Raw genomic sequence first — 17,172 nt, 5'->3', positions numbered from 1 at the left:
AAAGATGGTAAATGTTTAGTTTTTTGTGTGGGTGTGTTTCATCCCTGACTCACCCACTTCTTCCTTCTTTTCTTTGAGGACTTCCTCCTAAATATCACATATATATTATAAGACAGTTCTGCTAGTGACATAAATGTAGTATGAGAGCTTTGATGCAAAATTACTAAAAAAGTCTCAGAATACTGTGATTGAAGTATTAAGCATCCTTGCTTTGCTTTCTGTCTTTTTCTCAATCTCGGTCTCTCAATTTCCCCGTCTCATCCCCTCTCCCCACACTTTTATATTATTTCATTTATATATTCTTCCTTTAACTTAACCTAAGAAATTGATAAAGATCGGTTGGATAAATTTTGTAAAATTTTGCTAAAATTATACCTTTGGCAATAACAATATTTTAAGTTAATGCTGTTGGAATCGTTTATAATATGTTCCATTTTCCACAGAGAAATAACTAGGCTTTCAATAGCACCACATTTAGAAGTCAAGAAGCAACAAAAAACAACTGCTATCAGCAACAACAATATCAATATCAGCAACTATAAAAGAAACAAACCCTTTGTTATTTGGTTTTTAAAATTGGAGGTTTTTTTAACTCTCTTTTAAACTTAAGCATTTAGATGGCATTTTCTTCTATGCATACTCATTCCTTAGAAAAAACTATTTCTGTTAAAATTTTCTAAATGTGTGTATGTATTTTAAACAACTTACATTTCCTTCAATATATTAGAACTGAGAGCATTAATGGAATTTTAAATGGCTTGGCTGTTTGCTGAAGTGATAGATGAAACAAGCTGGTTTGCTTTGCTAACATTTTAGTTTATTAAAAAAAAAAATCTTGCCAACGTGACTCTAATAATTTATTTTACCTACTGCTATTGAATTCTTTTAAAATGTAACCATAAATGTAAGGTGTGAGGAGTCTTCTGTATTTGGCCAAAGGGCTCCACCCCAGCCTTTAGCACAAAATAATTGCTGTGGAGAAATGGTCAAGGAGGCAATTATAATCTTCCAGGCATCATTTCTCCAAATATAAGCCACAAAATGACAGCATCATTAGTCATTTTCAATTACAGTCAATCACAACCAGGGATGTTTCATTTTCCCAGCTGTTTTGTTCTTAATTAACTAGATTAAGCTGGGTATTTTTTTCTCCCAATGAGTTTGTTCTACTGCCAACATCAATATCTTAACATTTCCAAGAACTTCCTTAGGGTTTAATTTTTGTCAGACAATCTTTAGTATACTACTCACAACAGATGTGCATCTGAAGATTTATATATGGTATAGCAGGCCAAGCAGTGTCTTACTGGTGAAAATGTTGCTCATTTAAATATTATTGCAATTATAAGACTATATGGATTTTGTAAAACAGTTATCATGCATATGATCTCATTTACCTGGTGCAACTGTTTTTGGAATATCACACATCAATAGAGGGAAAACAGGCATATGCCTGTCCTCCAAAATGGGCAAGTCCATTTTGACTAACTCTTTTGGTGAGCACAATTTCACATCACTGATGATAGAAAATGTTGGAAGAGAACTTATAGGAAGAGAATAAGAAAAAGTTGGAAGAGAACTTATAGGAAGAGAATAACAATATAAGAAGGATTTTAAAATTTATTAGTACATGAGTATAGCAGCATTTCATGTTTTAGAATTTTTTTTATATAATTGAGGGAAAAGTCTTAGCCTATGAGAAGTTGAATAAATGTTAATCACATATGCCTGAATATAAGGAGAACTCCACTTTCCCAATGAGAATATAGAATTTTTAATAGATTTTTGGGCAACTTAAAAATATATAAACATTTAGGGATATGAATGAAACCGTCAACTATCTAATTATATTTAATTTCTTAATTGAGTATGGCTAGTGCATTTGAAATCTCACATTTTGTAAAATAACACTGATTTACAAATATCACTGTTGCCACATTTATACATTTAATGAAACACATTCATTCAAACTTTTCATATGTATCTTCCAGAATTCTAGAACTCATTGTCTTCCTTCTAAGTTATATGCAACATGGCAGTGTTTGAATCCACACACAATGTTGTTAAAGCCCACAACCAAAGACCACCAGAAACATATCTTTATAAAAAAAGTTAGGTTTATTTAGTTTACTGGATTAAGGGAGAAAACACTCTAGAGGATTTGTGGGACATCTTAGTAAGATGGGTAGGGAAAGCTTTTTACAGGGTTTGGGCTAGTGTTCTGTGATTCTAGGAGGAGTTAGGAAAATGGAAGCCATTTCTGGATTAGATGCTATAAACGAGCAGAGTCAATGTGGTAATAGAGTATCTTACTAAATTTTATCTAGAAGGTGATAAGATTAAAGCAGGGCTAAAGCTGTTACTGTTAAAGAGCATCAGTGCCTCATATTAGTCATTTTCATGTTGGCAAAGTGGCCTTGTCTCTGTCTGCTTTCAAATATGGCCATGGAGTGACCTTGTTTCCGTCTAGTTTATTTTCTGTGACTGCTTTTTATGTTCAATTGGGACCATCATCACCTAGCTGGCTGCCAGTTGCCAGCAGGACCATTTTTCACTCTCTCAATGGAAATTTTATCCCGAGCTCACTACCCATTCACAAAATATTAGGAGAGTTGATCTTTTCATTTTCCTAAGATATGTCTTCTTGATCTCCCAACAGAATAGGTTATCGTGTTGCTTTTTTTTTTTTTTTTTTTTTTTTTTTTTTTTTTTTTTTTTTTACTTTTTTAAAATTTTATTTTGAAATAAATTCAAAGTTATAGGAACAGTTGCAAAAACAATACTAACCCCATACACAGAATTCCATCATACCCTGACCCCCATTCCCCGGCAGCTCAATCCACCTTTAACATACTGTCACATCGCTATTTCTTTCCCTCCCTCCCTCTCTATCATCCATCATCTATTGCTCTGTCTTCTGAACATATGAGAGTTAGCTGCACACATCCTTGAACATATACTATAATTCACGTATACACTTCCCATGGACAAGAACATTCTTTTATGCAATTCCATTAAGCACAGCTAAGAAGTACAAGAGATTCAACAATGATACAAAGCTTACATTCTATATTTCCTTTTCCTTATGTCTCAACTGTGTCCCTTTGAGCCACCTGTCCTCTATCCTCCAATCCCATCCAGGTTCATCCTTGGCATTCATCTATTTAGACTTTTTTTTTTTTTTCAGTTGTGGAAACATATATATAGCCTAAATCTTCCCATTCCACCCCATCCCTAGCCTTCCATTTGTGGGATTAATCACATTTAGAATGTTGTAATGCTCTTTCCCACCATCCATTACTAAAAATTTCCCTTCACCTCAAACAGCAACCCTACACTCATTTCTTAACTCCCCATTGCCCCTTCCCCCATTTCTCTTAACACAAACTCTACTTTTCATCTCTATGGTTATATTCTCTGATAATTTCTTTGTGTTTACTGTGGGGCTTAAAATTAACCTCTTAAATCCATATCAATCTTGTTTTTCTTTGATACCACCTTCATTCAATAGGGCACATAAACTATATTCCTATACTCCTTCATTCCCCCTTTATATAGTTGCCTAAAATTACATATTTTACATTGAGTTCAAAACCACAGATTTGTCATTAGAGTTTGTGTATTTTATATGATGTAGGAAGTAAACAGTGGAGTTACAGTTTAAAAATTATTGACTTCTTTTGTGGTTGGAGAATGTGCTTTGAGTATATTCAATTTTTTTTTTTAATCTCTTGAGGCTTGTTTTATGTCCCAGCTTATGGTCCCTTCTGGAGAAAGATCTGTGATCACTAGAGAAAAATGAGTGTCCTGGTGATTTGGGATGTAAGATACTATATATGTCTGTTAAAATTCTCTATATATCTTTCTCTTTTGTTTCTCTGTTGGTAGGGCTCCCTTTAGAATCTGAAGTAGGGCAGGTCTTTTATTGGCAAAGTCTCTCAGCATTTGTTTGTCTGTGAAAAATTTAAGCTCTCCCTCAAATTTGAAGGAGAGTTTTGCTGGATAAAGTATTCTTGGTCAGAAATTCTTCTCTCTCAGAATTTTAAATATGTCATGCCACTGCCTTCTCACCTCCATGGTGGCTGCTGAGTAGTTACTACTTAGTCTTATGTTGTTTCCTTTGTATGTGGTGAATTGCTTTTCTCTTGCTGCTTTCAGAACTTGCTTCTTCTCTTCAATATTTGAGAGTGTGATCAGAATATGTCTCAGAGTGGGTTTATTTGGATTTATTATATTTGGAGTTCGCTGGGCATTTATGCTTTGTGTATTTATATTGTGTAGAAGGTTTGGGAAGTTTTCCCCAACAATTTCTTTGAATACTCTTTCTAGACCTTTACCCTTCTCTTCCCCTTCTGGGACACCAATGAGTCTTAAGTTTGGACATCTTATTCTATCTATCATATCCCTGAGATCAGTTTCGATTTTTTCAATTTTCTTCTCCATTCTTTCTTCTGTTCTTTCATTTTCTGTTCTGTAGACTTCTAGGACACTGAGATGTTGTTCAGCTTCCCCTAGTCTTGCATTGTGAATATCCAGAGTCTTTTTAATTTGGCCAATAGTTTATTTCCATAAGATCTTCTATTTTTTCATTTACTCTTCCAATGTCTTCTTTATGCTCTTCTAGGGTCTTCTTTATGTCATTTATATCCTGGGCCATGGTCTTCTTGATGTCCTTTAAATCCTTTGCCATGTTTTCGCTCCTCGATTGTAGTTCTTTGATTAATTGTGCGAGGTACTGTGTTTCTTCCAATATTTTGATTTGTGTGTTTGGAGTTGGATTCTCCATATCGTCTGGTTTTATCATATGCATTAAGATTTTCTGTTGTTTTTGGCCTCTTGGCATTTGTTTTGCTTGATAGGGTTCTTTCAAGTTGTAAAAAAAAAAAAAAGGATATGGATCTAATTTTTCAGAAACACAGTTTGGTGACGTACACTTTCTCTAACTAACCAGCAGATGGTGTCTGTGAGTCACCTATATCCCTCAAGTCAGTTCTCAACCTTGTTCCCGTGGTGTGTGGGGAAATGATTCTTGTGGGGTTCAGTTGGAGACCTCAGTTTGGGTGTGTTGCTGGAGCCGTCTGCCCTGAATGTGGGGCGTGTGTACGGGTGGCCAGGGAGGAAGGGCAGTTTTAATATTCAAATCTCCCAGGTTCCCGGAGATTCAAGGCCGCCGCAAGAGTCTAAGCCTTCATTTCAGTTCAGCCCCAGACCCTCTCTCTCGCTGACCCACAAACCACCGGACTTGGAGTTGCGTCCCTGGGTTCTGCAAGCGGGTCCCCCCGCCCAGCCGCGATCCTCCAGGAGCTCAGCCGAGGGAATGCCGTGCTACGTCACCAGTGCCCACCATCCCTCAAGGGAAGCCCTGGGCCACTGGGCCGTGCAATGGCATGCTCTCAGCCTGAAGCAAAAATGGCCGAATGGGGTGTCTCAACCCCCTCCTCCTCGCACAGTTCCTCCTTCCCAGCTCCGGGACAACTGGGGGTGGGGGAGGGGGGCTCTGGGCTGTGGGCACGGCCCCGGGCAGTTTATCCAGCCCTCCGGGGAGCCAGCTGCTAGCCGCAGGGTTTCTTTCTGCTTCCGGCTCTCCCCTCCGTTCCCCCAGCCCCAAGGGTATCTACAGCGGGCTATCTTCCCGGCCAGACACTGAGAGGCCGGCCCAGCCCCCTCTTGCTGTGTTTTACTGTGTAGTTCCCACTACTGCAGCTGCAGCCACCCCTGGGTTTTTCCCTTTTTTTTCAAAGAGCCAGCCGGTCTCCAAACACCGAACCCTGGCTTCCCCAGACCGCCGCACAGCTGCAGGTCTTCCAGCCAGCTTACTCACTCATTTCAGAATGCAGACTCCGAGTTTCACCAATTATACGGCCCCTCTGGAACTAGGAGACCTCGTCCAGGTGGCGCATTGCTGTAACTGGTATTCTGGGTCACTTTCTGGTTTTTAGCTAGTGTTTTTCACTGGAGGTGTTTTTTCACCCTGTCTCACATAGCCGCCATCTTAGTTTCTGTCCATTCTGAAGCATTTAAGCATTAAATGATGTGATGTTTATATAAAAACCCAGTAATGTGGCAGGGATAGAGTGAAAAAGAACTGCCATGAAATGATCCACAGTGATGGAAGACTGGGGCAAGTTCTTGAGGCTTCATAACATATTCCTTTCCATTCTTGTGTATATTTGAAAATGTTCACTGAGATGGGTCCACTGGAACCTGTGGGCAGAGCTGGGCCCAGAGCGGTGGGCGACGGGGTCGGCGACACGGATGCCGCTGTCGCCAACCCGACACCAGAGGCAGCGTGACCTAGGGGGTCGGCTCCGCCGGACCCCTCCCTCGAATCGGGGCAGTGGGGACCACGGCCACTGTCTCCACTTTTGGGTCGCGCCACCTCAGGCCAACCCACCCCTCCGCCGACGCAAACGAGTGTACAAAAACGAAGCCCCCTCGTGTTGCTTTTTAAAAAATGATCTTTAAAAGGATTGTTTACAATGACCTCTACCATCCATGATTGTGAGTTTCTACCCTAGGATTAATTGCTAATGATCTATCAACTTTCTTTGCTCCTTTTTCAAAACCAATTCTCTCAGATGACTTCTATAATCAACCCAAACTCCTGTCTCTTCAGGTTATTTCAGGCTATTTGAAAGTTTGCTGTTCAAGATAAAACAATTGAGACACAGAAGACATCATAAGGGTTCTAATTGAACTGATTCACTCTTTTCTGAGGAAATATTTTGGGAGAAAGTCTCAGTTTAGGCTTACTCAGTAGCTCATGCTGGAACTGGGCAAGTATTTCAGATTCAGATTTTACCTTGGGTCCCAGTTGTATTATTTGCATTTATAAAGATAGACATAGAGATGTAGAAGTTTCAGTGCTTTTCTCTGTATGTACAATCATAGGTGAATTCATTTATTTACTCAGCAGATATTAATTGCATGCCAGGCATTGACATAAGAGAAAGAATAAAAGATTTTTAAGTTTTGAAAATCCAAAACTTCAAGAGAGTGTAAAACTATATTCTACTTTAAATTACAAAAGGAATACTGCATTCAGAAATCGCTTTTCCTTGTAATTAATTCCTGCTTTTCATAAAGAAGAAATTTCATATTGTTTGATATAATTGTCTTAAAATTTAATGACTATTTCCAAGCAAATTATACCCAATGGAAAATACTACTCAGCTGCAAAAGTCCTCTATAATGAAACTAAGTTTGCCATTTTAAAAATGTGATTTCAAAATTTCTACCTGTTTAGGTACCACTATTAACCCACTGATTTTATATTTAAAGATGTTGGTATTTAAATACTTATTTTATTCCTTTGAATTTGATTATAGATTATTGACAAGTCTGGCAAACCATGGCCCTTTATAGATTTTTGTTGAGCATTGCTTAAAAGCTTATTAGGTGAAGAACACTGCACTGGATGATGTAGGCTAACATTTTTTGCCACTTGAAAGAATTTTGGAGCCTATTCGAAAAAATAGGAGAATAGAGAATATGGGCACATGCCTGTGATTCAAAAAGCAAAACTAAACAAATTAAAACAGAACTTCCAAGATATATAGACAATCAATTTTAACTATATAGTACCCCAAATTTTTGAAGAAGGTATATGTGTTTTGTGACCTGCCAAATCAAAATCTGTGGCCATTTTATAAGTGATTTTATTTGGCTAAGGATTATGAAAGATTGGGGGATAAACAGTCCTGACTTAATTGCACCTTTGACCCCAGATGTTTGTGGTGCATTAGGAGTACTACTTAATTTTTAAAATCCATCTCTCCATTTGTAATAACAACACCTATTTTCCCATCTTGAATTAACAGTGGGCAAAATCACTTCTGAGTAAATTGATCAACTAGTCAGAATTTACGTATTGATAAAAGGGGAATCAAATATGCCAACATTATTTTCCAGATAACAAAAAGCTAGTCCTTTAAGCACTGAAATATTTTTATTGTAACAACTTTAATGAAAACTATTATTGACTATCTTCTGTTTTGCTTCGTTAAGCAGTGCATAATAACTAACCAACAATTTTATAGTACTTCACGGTTCATAGAGTTCTTTTCACATAAAATATCTCATTTAGTTTTTCAACAAAGCTATGAGTTAGGTGGTAGTGTTATATCCACGTTTCAAGGATGATAAATCTGAGTGACCTATCTGATTTGCCAAGGATCACACAACCTGTATAATGACTTAGGACTGAGATCCTAGACTTCTGATTCTAAACCCCAATGTCATTTAAACTTTTCTGAATTTTTCAGGGGTTTCATCATAAGCCTCAATTTCTGTTCTGTTTAGTCAGACTGTGATGCACTTGGAATATGATGAAGCTCAATATAGATCATTGTTTCTTCAGTTGAGACCCAGATGAGATAATTCCCTTTTAGAAGTCAGGTTGCAAGATAAAGACATACTTTTAAATATTCAAATCAAACTCAATGCAGTTAAGATGCTTTCACTTCGAAAAGAAAATGGAACCTCAGCCAGCTGCTGGAACAGCAAATTCAACATCTCTCCTCACCCACTCACTCTTGGGCCATATGCTTATTGAGTGGAAAGGTGCATAGATCCCCAGAAATACTCAGATCAATCTCCACTTCTCCCTTTGTCCCCCCTCCCCCCACCCAACACATATAGGTGTTTTCCCGTAAGTTAAATGATGTATGATGAGACTTTACTATATATGTTAAACTGTTGTCCCTTCACCAAATGACCAAAATTACATTTTCTAGTTATCTGCTGTTATGTTCATTTTCTCCTCCCTATTATCTATTATTACTTTCTGTTATCAGCACAACTACTTCTAGTTGTTCTTAATATTTCATCCTTGTGAAGGAACTGAAACTTCACAGGGGAATCAAGAGACCAAATATGCGAAATCACTAGCCTTTGATAAAATTTAATTCTCATTGTTTATGCTCTGGTAGCAGGACTGAAAAATATCTTCCACATGCCATGTCTTCCAAGGGTAATTTTCTTCACTGATCAGGAGCCTCTTTTTTGTTTGCTTCTGGATTCAACTCTGCGTTTTTTAATAAATAGAAAGAGTTACATTCAGTGATGTGCTAGAAAATGTTTAACAACATGCAGTCTAGAGGGAAAAATAAAAACCACAAATTGAAACAACGTTAGATACATTAGGCATAAATAACCTCAGGAGCTTAGGACATAGTTAAACAGTGTAAGATAATTAGAAAGTGATGAGATTTTATTATTTATTAACTTTGCTTTTAACATAGTTTTTTAACTGTAAGTTTACACAATTTATTTTTTATTAATGGTTGTTTTTAACAATTAATGCACAAAATTCCTGAAAATATAATATCCCCACTCTTATTTTCTTTCCTACTTGTATTTTTGTGATATTGTTTATAAGTATATTTTAAATTTATAAAAACTACATTGTGCTATAAATATTATGTTTCTTAGCCTTTTAAAACTTCATAACTGTATTTTTAAGGTCTATCCAGGTTGCTTTGCTTTGTATACACCTAGTTTGTTAACTATTGCATAATATTCCATATCATGAATCCATTACATTCAGTTATCTATTTCCCTAGAAGAGACACCCATTGTTTTTGTTTCCTAAATGCTAAAACAAATACCATACAATGGCTTGGCTTAATAACAGGAATTTATTGGCTCATGGTTTCAGAGGTACAAGGCTTGCTTCCTCACATGGTATCTTTGAGCTAGCCAACAATCTTTGGGGTTCCTTGGATTTTGTGTCACATGGCAATGCACATGGTGGCATCTTCTCCTTTCTCTTCTGGGATCTGTTGACTTCCAGCTCCTAGCTGCTCTCCTGGCTTCTTTTTCTGTACTTTTTCCTTTGCTTGTAAGGACGTCAGCCATATTGGATGAAGGCCCACCCTCCTTCAGTTTGGGCACACCTCAACTAATGACATCTTCAAAGGTCCTGTTTACAAATGGGTTCAAACACACAGGACCGGGGGTTGGGAACTGCCTTTTGTGGGGCACATGATTCAATCATATTGGCTTCAATTACCCACAATGCCGTGACAAATTTTCTTTTATACCCTAGTACACATGCCCTTGGTAAACTGAGTAAACTTTCTCTGGCATACGCAGATGCAGGTATAGGATCAGTACTGTTTTTTTCCCCCCATGTGCCCATGTTTCTGCCTGGCAACAACCAGTTAGAACTGATTTTATAGCTCTCTACTTTAGACTAGTCTTGTTCTTCCCATAGTTCCCACCTAGCCCCTCTAAGGATCTGAGTTTGGGCCCTGGTCTGGGAGATTAACTTTTCAGTTTCGAATCCAGTTCTGAAAATATAAAAGCTTAATAAAATGATTAAAAACCTAGAAAATTACATAGCATCTTTCAAGTTCTCTATAAGAAAAGTTGTCAATGGTATATAATTCACATTGTAGTAAAGTTGGGGGGAAAAACTCAATTATTTCTTTTTCCTTTCCTTCATTCAAGTAGTCATTTTTATTTTATTTTATTCAATTCAGATATATTTACTAAGTACCTATTATGTAGGAGGCACTAGATTGGGTATAGATGAGAACACTGTATAAGGAACAGAAGACTCCATTACCTGTCCTCTGAAGGACTCACAGTCCAATCGGAAAAGACGCACACTGAAAACTATATTATAGGGCTAATTCAAAGAAGTAGACTGTTAGAAAGTTTCTCTTTAGCACGTCCCAGCTAGAACTCTCAGCTACCCCAGGAAAGAAACACACACACACACACACATGCACACACACACATGTGTGCATGCATGCATACACGTCTCTGTACCTTCCTCCACTTGGCCAAAGCTTTTGGTCAGGTCCTGACCACCTTTCACTCAGATTTGTCTCCTAACTCGTGTCTCTGCTCCCTTCTGATAAAACCTCCCCACTCCAAAACACAAATCTTACCACATCACTCTCCTGCTCTAAACATGTCCATCCACTCCCTGGTATTAGGAGGGAATCTGATAATCTCACATAAACAGACCTTAATAAATTGTCATTGGATCTGGCCTAGCTGTTCCATATCTTCTCTTATAAACTCTGTTGTCCACATAACCAGGCCAAACTCTGCATTTTCTTGCTTCTGTGCCTTTGGACATGATTTTCTGTCTTTCTGGGTCCACCTGTCGCCCAAATGTCACCTTTCTGAAAAATCCCTATTCATTTTTCAAGGCCAACTCATAGTTAACTTTTTAGGATAACCTACTGACCTCTCCAGGCAGAGTTAAGATGTTCCCCCAATGTGTCTTGTTCAAACCGTTATCATTACATAAACACACTACTGTAATTTATTTATATGTCTGTTTTTTCCACAAGGCTGTGAACACTGGGAGGGTTTAATTTTCATCTTTGTAACCCCAGTAACTGGCACAAAGACTGACACGGAGTAGCAGCTGAAATATTTTTTTGTGAATGATTGAGTGAATGTTTTTATTGAAATGAGCAATATTAAATTAATGAATAGGCTTAAAAACACATGTATATAAAAATTCCAGGTGTTTGATCAGTTTCATATCATTCCCATTTATTCCTTAGCTCTTTAAAGAGTTTGCAGTTGCTCGCTCTTCCTACTCTGGCTCTTCAGACTAGAAAGGCAATTTCTGTTAATATATTCATTATAACTAAACCCAACATCAGTAAAAGTATTTGTTTTCCTCCCAAAATAAGCATGGGAATTTATGGCTGTACAAAAATGCTATTATCCTCAGTAGGCACTCAAGAGTAGTGCTACTGTATTAGTTAAGTAATGCTAGTTCTAACAAATAAATAACAAATATATTTTTTCTAACAAATAAATTAAAATTGCAGTAGTTTAACAAAGTAAGAGTGTTTTTTTTTTTTTTTTTTTCTGCTCATGGGACAGTCCAGTGGAGGTGTTTCTGCATAAGATAGTTTTCCTGGAGGAGATATTTGAGGAACCCGGGTTCTTTCCATCTGGCTATTCTGCCATTCCCTTGGCAGTTTTTCTCAACTGGGTTTCCTCAAGAGAATTAAGCCCTGTAAAAAAATGATTTCCGGGTCTGTTTTCTTAGCTTTCCTAAGGATGGTACATGTCTAGTCCATTCTATATGCTTAGGTAACTCATTAGGTACAATATATGCCTTAGGCTTTGGTCCTAGAACAGCAGCATCAAAATCACCTGTGAACTTGTTCGAAATGTAAATTTTTAGGGCCCTGCCCTAGACCTACTGATTGGGAAACTCTGGAGCCAGGACCCAGCAGTCAGTGTTTTAACAGGGCCTCCAGGTGATTCTGATGATCCTAAAGTTTGAGAAGCATGCTCGACTGCATTAAGGGCGTAAACGCTTTGAGAAAAGTTGCCCTAGGATCTTGGATTACCGTGCTTCCAGCCAGCGGAAAGAAAAACAAGAGTGGAGAAAACTCACTCATTTTTTTAAGTCTCAGCCCAGAACTGACAGACTTTACTGCAGCTCATAGTCTACAGGTGAGAACTAATCATATTGCTACACAGTGGTGTGATGGAGCCAGCTTGTATCAGCTCATGAGGGTGTGTTGTTGAATCGTCAGGCATTTCGTGAGCCACTTGACATGTTGGAAACAAAAAATTGGCCATGGCTGAGTATTTACTCCACAGAAATTGGCAAGTACTAAAATCGGGGTTTTTTGTTTGTTTGTTTTTCCTGAAAGTCAGTTGTTAAACATTTGCCAGCACACCACTGGCTACATCTAAAGCACAAGGACCTAGGAAATACGGTCCCTGGCTTAAAAGCTAGTTCCTGGAGAAAACCCCACACGCCAGAAGGAAACTCAAGAGTTTTTGATAGCTGAATCATGTTTCTTTTCAACCTTTTGATGACCAACAAAGAACATGCATTTATGAGCTCACTGGTGAAAGCCCAAGTCGGTGGCCAAGTCATTTTCCCAAATAGAAATTCACTAACCCGTATGGGAATTCAGCCTCTACCTTAGGTTTTATTAACATCATTATTTAAGCTCGTGGATCTCAATCCTTGGAACTGCACGTTAGAATTACTTCAGAATATCTTAAGACATAATAATGTGTGTGCCCATGTCACAAATTGGATTCTAAGGGAAGCAGACTCTGGTTCTTTGGGAAGCAGAGTCTAGCTCTGAGGCTCAGCTGCCTCCGTGGGGAGCAGTGCAGCTGAAATGGCCCTTCAAAGTTGTCCTGCTTTGAGCCAAATTGACTGGAGCTTTATACCCTGACTTTGATCAGTCATTGAGTGAGGGCTGCCTGGAAAGATTGTACCCTTTGTCAGGCAGCTTTTTGCAACTGGGGCCATTCCTAGAGGGATTGACAGCTGAAGGATATCTAACTGTCTTAGTTTGCCAGGGCTGCTATGACAAATACCACAGGCTGTTTGGCTTACACCACAGGAAGTTCTTGTTTCATGATTTTGGAGGCTGGAAGTCCATTATCAAGGTATAGGCAGGCCATGTTTTTTCTGAAGTCTCTAGCGTTCTGGTGGTGGCTCAGTCTCTGCCTCCTTCACATGACAGTCTGTCTCTGTCTTCTCTTCTGGTTTCCACTTCTCCTGCTCAGTCGTCTCCTTATAAGGATTCCGGTCATAATGGATTAAGACTCCCCCTCATTCAGTTTGGGTTTACCTTAACTATTAACATCTTCAAAGATCGTATTTACAAATGGGTTGAAACCCACAGGACTGGAGGTTAGGACTTGAATATACCTTTTTGTCGGAGACATGATACCATCCCCAATGTCTAGTAACAGCATTTCTACCATCTAGAAGAAAAAGTCCTTCCTTGAAGGGTTTCTTGGTGGTGCATCCCCAAGTCCACCACAGCCCCTCCCTCCAAGAGATTCCAATATAATTGATCTAGGGTGGGTCAGGGCTTTAGGATTTTTATAAAGTTCTCTGGATGATTATGGTGCAAACGATTTATAAAACTTAAGCCAATTGCTGAGAGAGGGCAGTTTTGTTGTTTGTTTGTTTTGTTCTCACTAATGTTTGCACTCTACTTCTTTGAAATACAATTGTGCCTGAAGCAAGAACCTGTATGCAGCAAGTAATCAATAAATGCTTGTGGGGCGATTGACTAATATGATTATAATTCCTTTGAAAGGAATTCTGTCCCAAAAAATCAATTTGGAAGTAAAATATAATATACATAAAATAATGTATTCACAAAATGAATTAATAACGTTGTTAATTAAGTTATCTCCTAGGTGTTTCTCAAATAAGTAATGTGTATGCTTTTCTGTTAAAGAGGAAGTTAGAAGATCTGAGTGCTGAGTGGAAGGCGGTAAACCATTTACTTCAAGAGCTGAGGGCAAAGCGGCCTGGCCTAGCTCCTGGACTGACCACTATTGGAGCCTGTAAGTATGCGGGATCACAGTCTCTTGGCCTTTAGCCATTTGATCAATAGTGCAACTATGAGGTACCCTCTGGGTAAAAGGGAAACGTTCTAATTCTGAAGACAGGAATAAACCTTGGGGTTATTTATTTTGCAAGAGGTCCTAGAGTGGGATCTCTGGAAACAGACCGATTTGGAATGTTGCAGGCCAAAGGTATATTGGAGTGAGTTTTCTGGAGGTACACCTACAGGGAAAGTAAGGAATGGACACTGGCAGAGGCTGAAATGTGATTCAGCTGCACCAAGGGCCGCAGGCCACCTCACAGGAGCCCTAGAGATGAACTGGCTCTGCAGAGCAGTCCTGAATTGAGGAGAGGAGGCCTGGACTGAATCACTCATTGGGCACACGCTGCCCCTGGAAGGAGACTGAGACCTTAGGTGAGGTTTTTGGAGCCAAAGGCAATTCCTAGTTAAGGAACACTGTCTACAGCTGATATTCCCACAGCAAGGGAATGGACGTGGTGGCCTTGCAGAGGAGTTATAGGTGGAGCATCAGTATCCACTTAAACTAAATGTGTGAGGATTCCAAATCAAGGAATACTATATCATTTAGATAATATTCCTCAAATAGGCCTAAAAATATCACAGAAACCACAGAAACACAAACGGTCTTTCAAGCACCTCTCCCTGTCCTATCTGAAGACAATTATAAGAGCTCTGCCATTTTTAGTTTAAGAAAAACAGCAGTGGACTGGGTCTACCAGAAGCTGACTGGAGGAAGGAACATTCCTTCATTCAGCTGTGCTTTCACTGCATATTTTCAGTCTATTTTATTTTTCACTTTCTGTCCATACTCATTTTCTGGGTAGAAGGTGTACATAAAATCTCATGGCAATGTTAATGCCAGGTTTGATTCTCAGGGGAAAGAAGTCAGAAAACTTTTTTGCTGTACCAATTCCATAATTAGGCAGAACTAAAACATCTTTGGATTGTTGTTGTTGTTGTGGTTGTTGTGTTTTGTTTTTGCCTTGTCTGCTTTTCAAAGAGCAAATGACTAAAGTATTAAAGCCTGGTGACCTCTGCTTCAAATACAGTTGAGTTTTGTTTTGTATCAAGTAAGACTTTACTGAGCTGGGAGGATCACAGCCAGGGTGGCACAATGATAATTCAATAGTTGACATGAATACTACTTGGGTTAAAAGAGGCCATACAACCTGGGGACAGTACATCTCATGTGCCCCCTGGGGTATCTGAGCAGTCATCAGAGTTAGAGTTAATGACATTGTAGACTTGAAAAAGATGTGCAAGCATTCCTTTTTTATTTATTTTTTTTTTATCAATCTGGGACACTAAAATTGCTATATCAGAGTTTATATCCAGCTAATTATGTCAGCTTTATTTCTTTTTATGATCTGTAATTTTTGGTTCTCTCAGCACATATGCAGAGTTTGTCCCTATATAATTGTCTATTGGTGTTGGTTCTCTAGCTATCTAGTATGTTCTGCCTCAGACTCTCTAGATCTGTGAAGAGATTGTGTTCTAAAGGTTTGTGTTTGTAAATTTGTTGGACTCTGAATTTATGGATTTTTGTCCCCATTTAAGTTTTGTATATGATAGGGACATTCCAGAGCCAGGGCACAGAAATCTATTTAACATGTAATGTACCTAAATATAACATGACCATGTTTCTAAAGAAAAATGCATTCAAAATTCCAGTTTTGTTTTCCAGCAACATATATAATTCATCTGCTTAATGTTTATTGAGTAGCTTCTATGGATTAGGCACTATACTAGGTGCTAAGGATACAGCATAGAATGAGATCGACCCACTGCTTTTATGCAATATACACTCTCATTTGGAGAGAAAGACAATCGACAAAGAGAGAAGAAAAATATACTATCTCGATATTGATAAGTGCTATAGAGTGTGGTTCACTGATTGCTGGCAAATGGGCACTTGTTAGAAAACGTAGAATCTCTGGCCCCATCCCATAGCCACTGAATCAGAATCTGCATTTTAATAAGACCCTTATGTGATTCCTGTGCACACTAAAGTTTGAGAAACGCAGTTATAAAGAACAAGAAAGTAGGCTAAGAGGGAGAGGGAGTGGAGATGGGGAAATTATTGTTTATAGTGTGGCCAGGGATGCTTTTTTATTAAGAGAATATCTGAGAAGAAAGCTGAAGGAAGTGAGGGAGTGAGCCATGTGTATATCTGGGGGAAAGTATTCCAGGCAGAGAGTGAATAGCCAGAGCAAAGGCCCTGAGGCAGGTGCAAAATGAAGAAACATTAGAGAGACCACTGAGACTAGAGCAGAGGGCAAATGCTAGGGGAAGAGTGTTGAAGCAGTGAGAGATACACATCTTCCAAACCTCCTACCCTACTTCCTCTTCCCCCACACTAGAGCTTCACCTCCCCCTGCCCCTCCTTTCCCTCCCCCTACTCCATCCACATCTGCCAGTAGGGAGAGTCTGGGAATGCCCTTGGGTCCAAGCTCCTGGTGATAGCTGGTGTTGGGGCTGGACCTGGAGAAGAAATAAGGGAGAGAGGAATTTTCTCAAAAGCAGGGGCTTTTTATCCACTATGGCAGACTGATACAGGGCTGAGCATAAATTAAAAATGTTAAAAAGACAAATGTTGAATGAAAACAATCAATAGGAATTTGTGTAGATCCAGAACTGCTTTTCTTCACGTAACCTTTTTTTTTAAGCATGGTAGTTTAAACATCAGAATTAAGAATTGGTTACATTCTTGACTTCCTGACTTATAGAATTAAAAGGAATACACATACATGAACACATGCACGTATATACATACATACATATGTATACACACATATATGTATGTGAATGTGTTTTATTCTCACACAAAGTTAATCTG

The 17,172-nt window shown here is 38.6% G+C and overlaps 1 protein-coding gene across 10 annotated transcripts in view; it reads left to right on the top strand.

Annotated features, from left to right (window-relative positions):
* The window catches only part of DMD (dystrophin), a 2,178,366-nt gene that overhangs the window by 1,336,846 nt on the left and 824,348 nt on the right, over window positions 1–17,172 (top strand). For all 10 annotated transcript variants that reach the window (XM_037821041.1, XM_037821045.1, XM_037821047.1 and 7 more), the window contains one exon: window positions 14,205–14,313. In XM_037821041.1, coding sequence (XP_037676969.1) covers window positions 14,205–14,313 — 109 coding nt within the window. The remainder of the gene's footprint in view (window positions 1–14,204; window positions 14,314–17,172) is intronic.

Source organism: Choloepus didactylus, chromosome X (genome assembly GCF_015220235.1).
Source record: "Choloepus didactylus isolate mChoDid1 chromosome X, mChoDid1.pri, whole genome shotgun sequence".
Taxonomy (NCBI): domain Eukaryota; kingdom Metazoa; phylum Chordata; class Mammalia; order Pilosa; family Megalonychidae; genus Choloepus; species Choloepus didactylus.
This window is presented reverse-complemented; position numbering and strand designations above follow the sequence as displayed.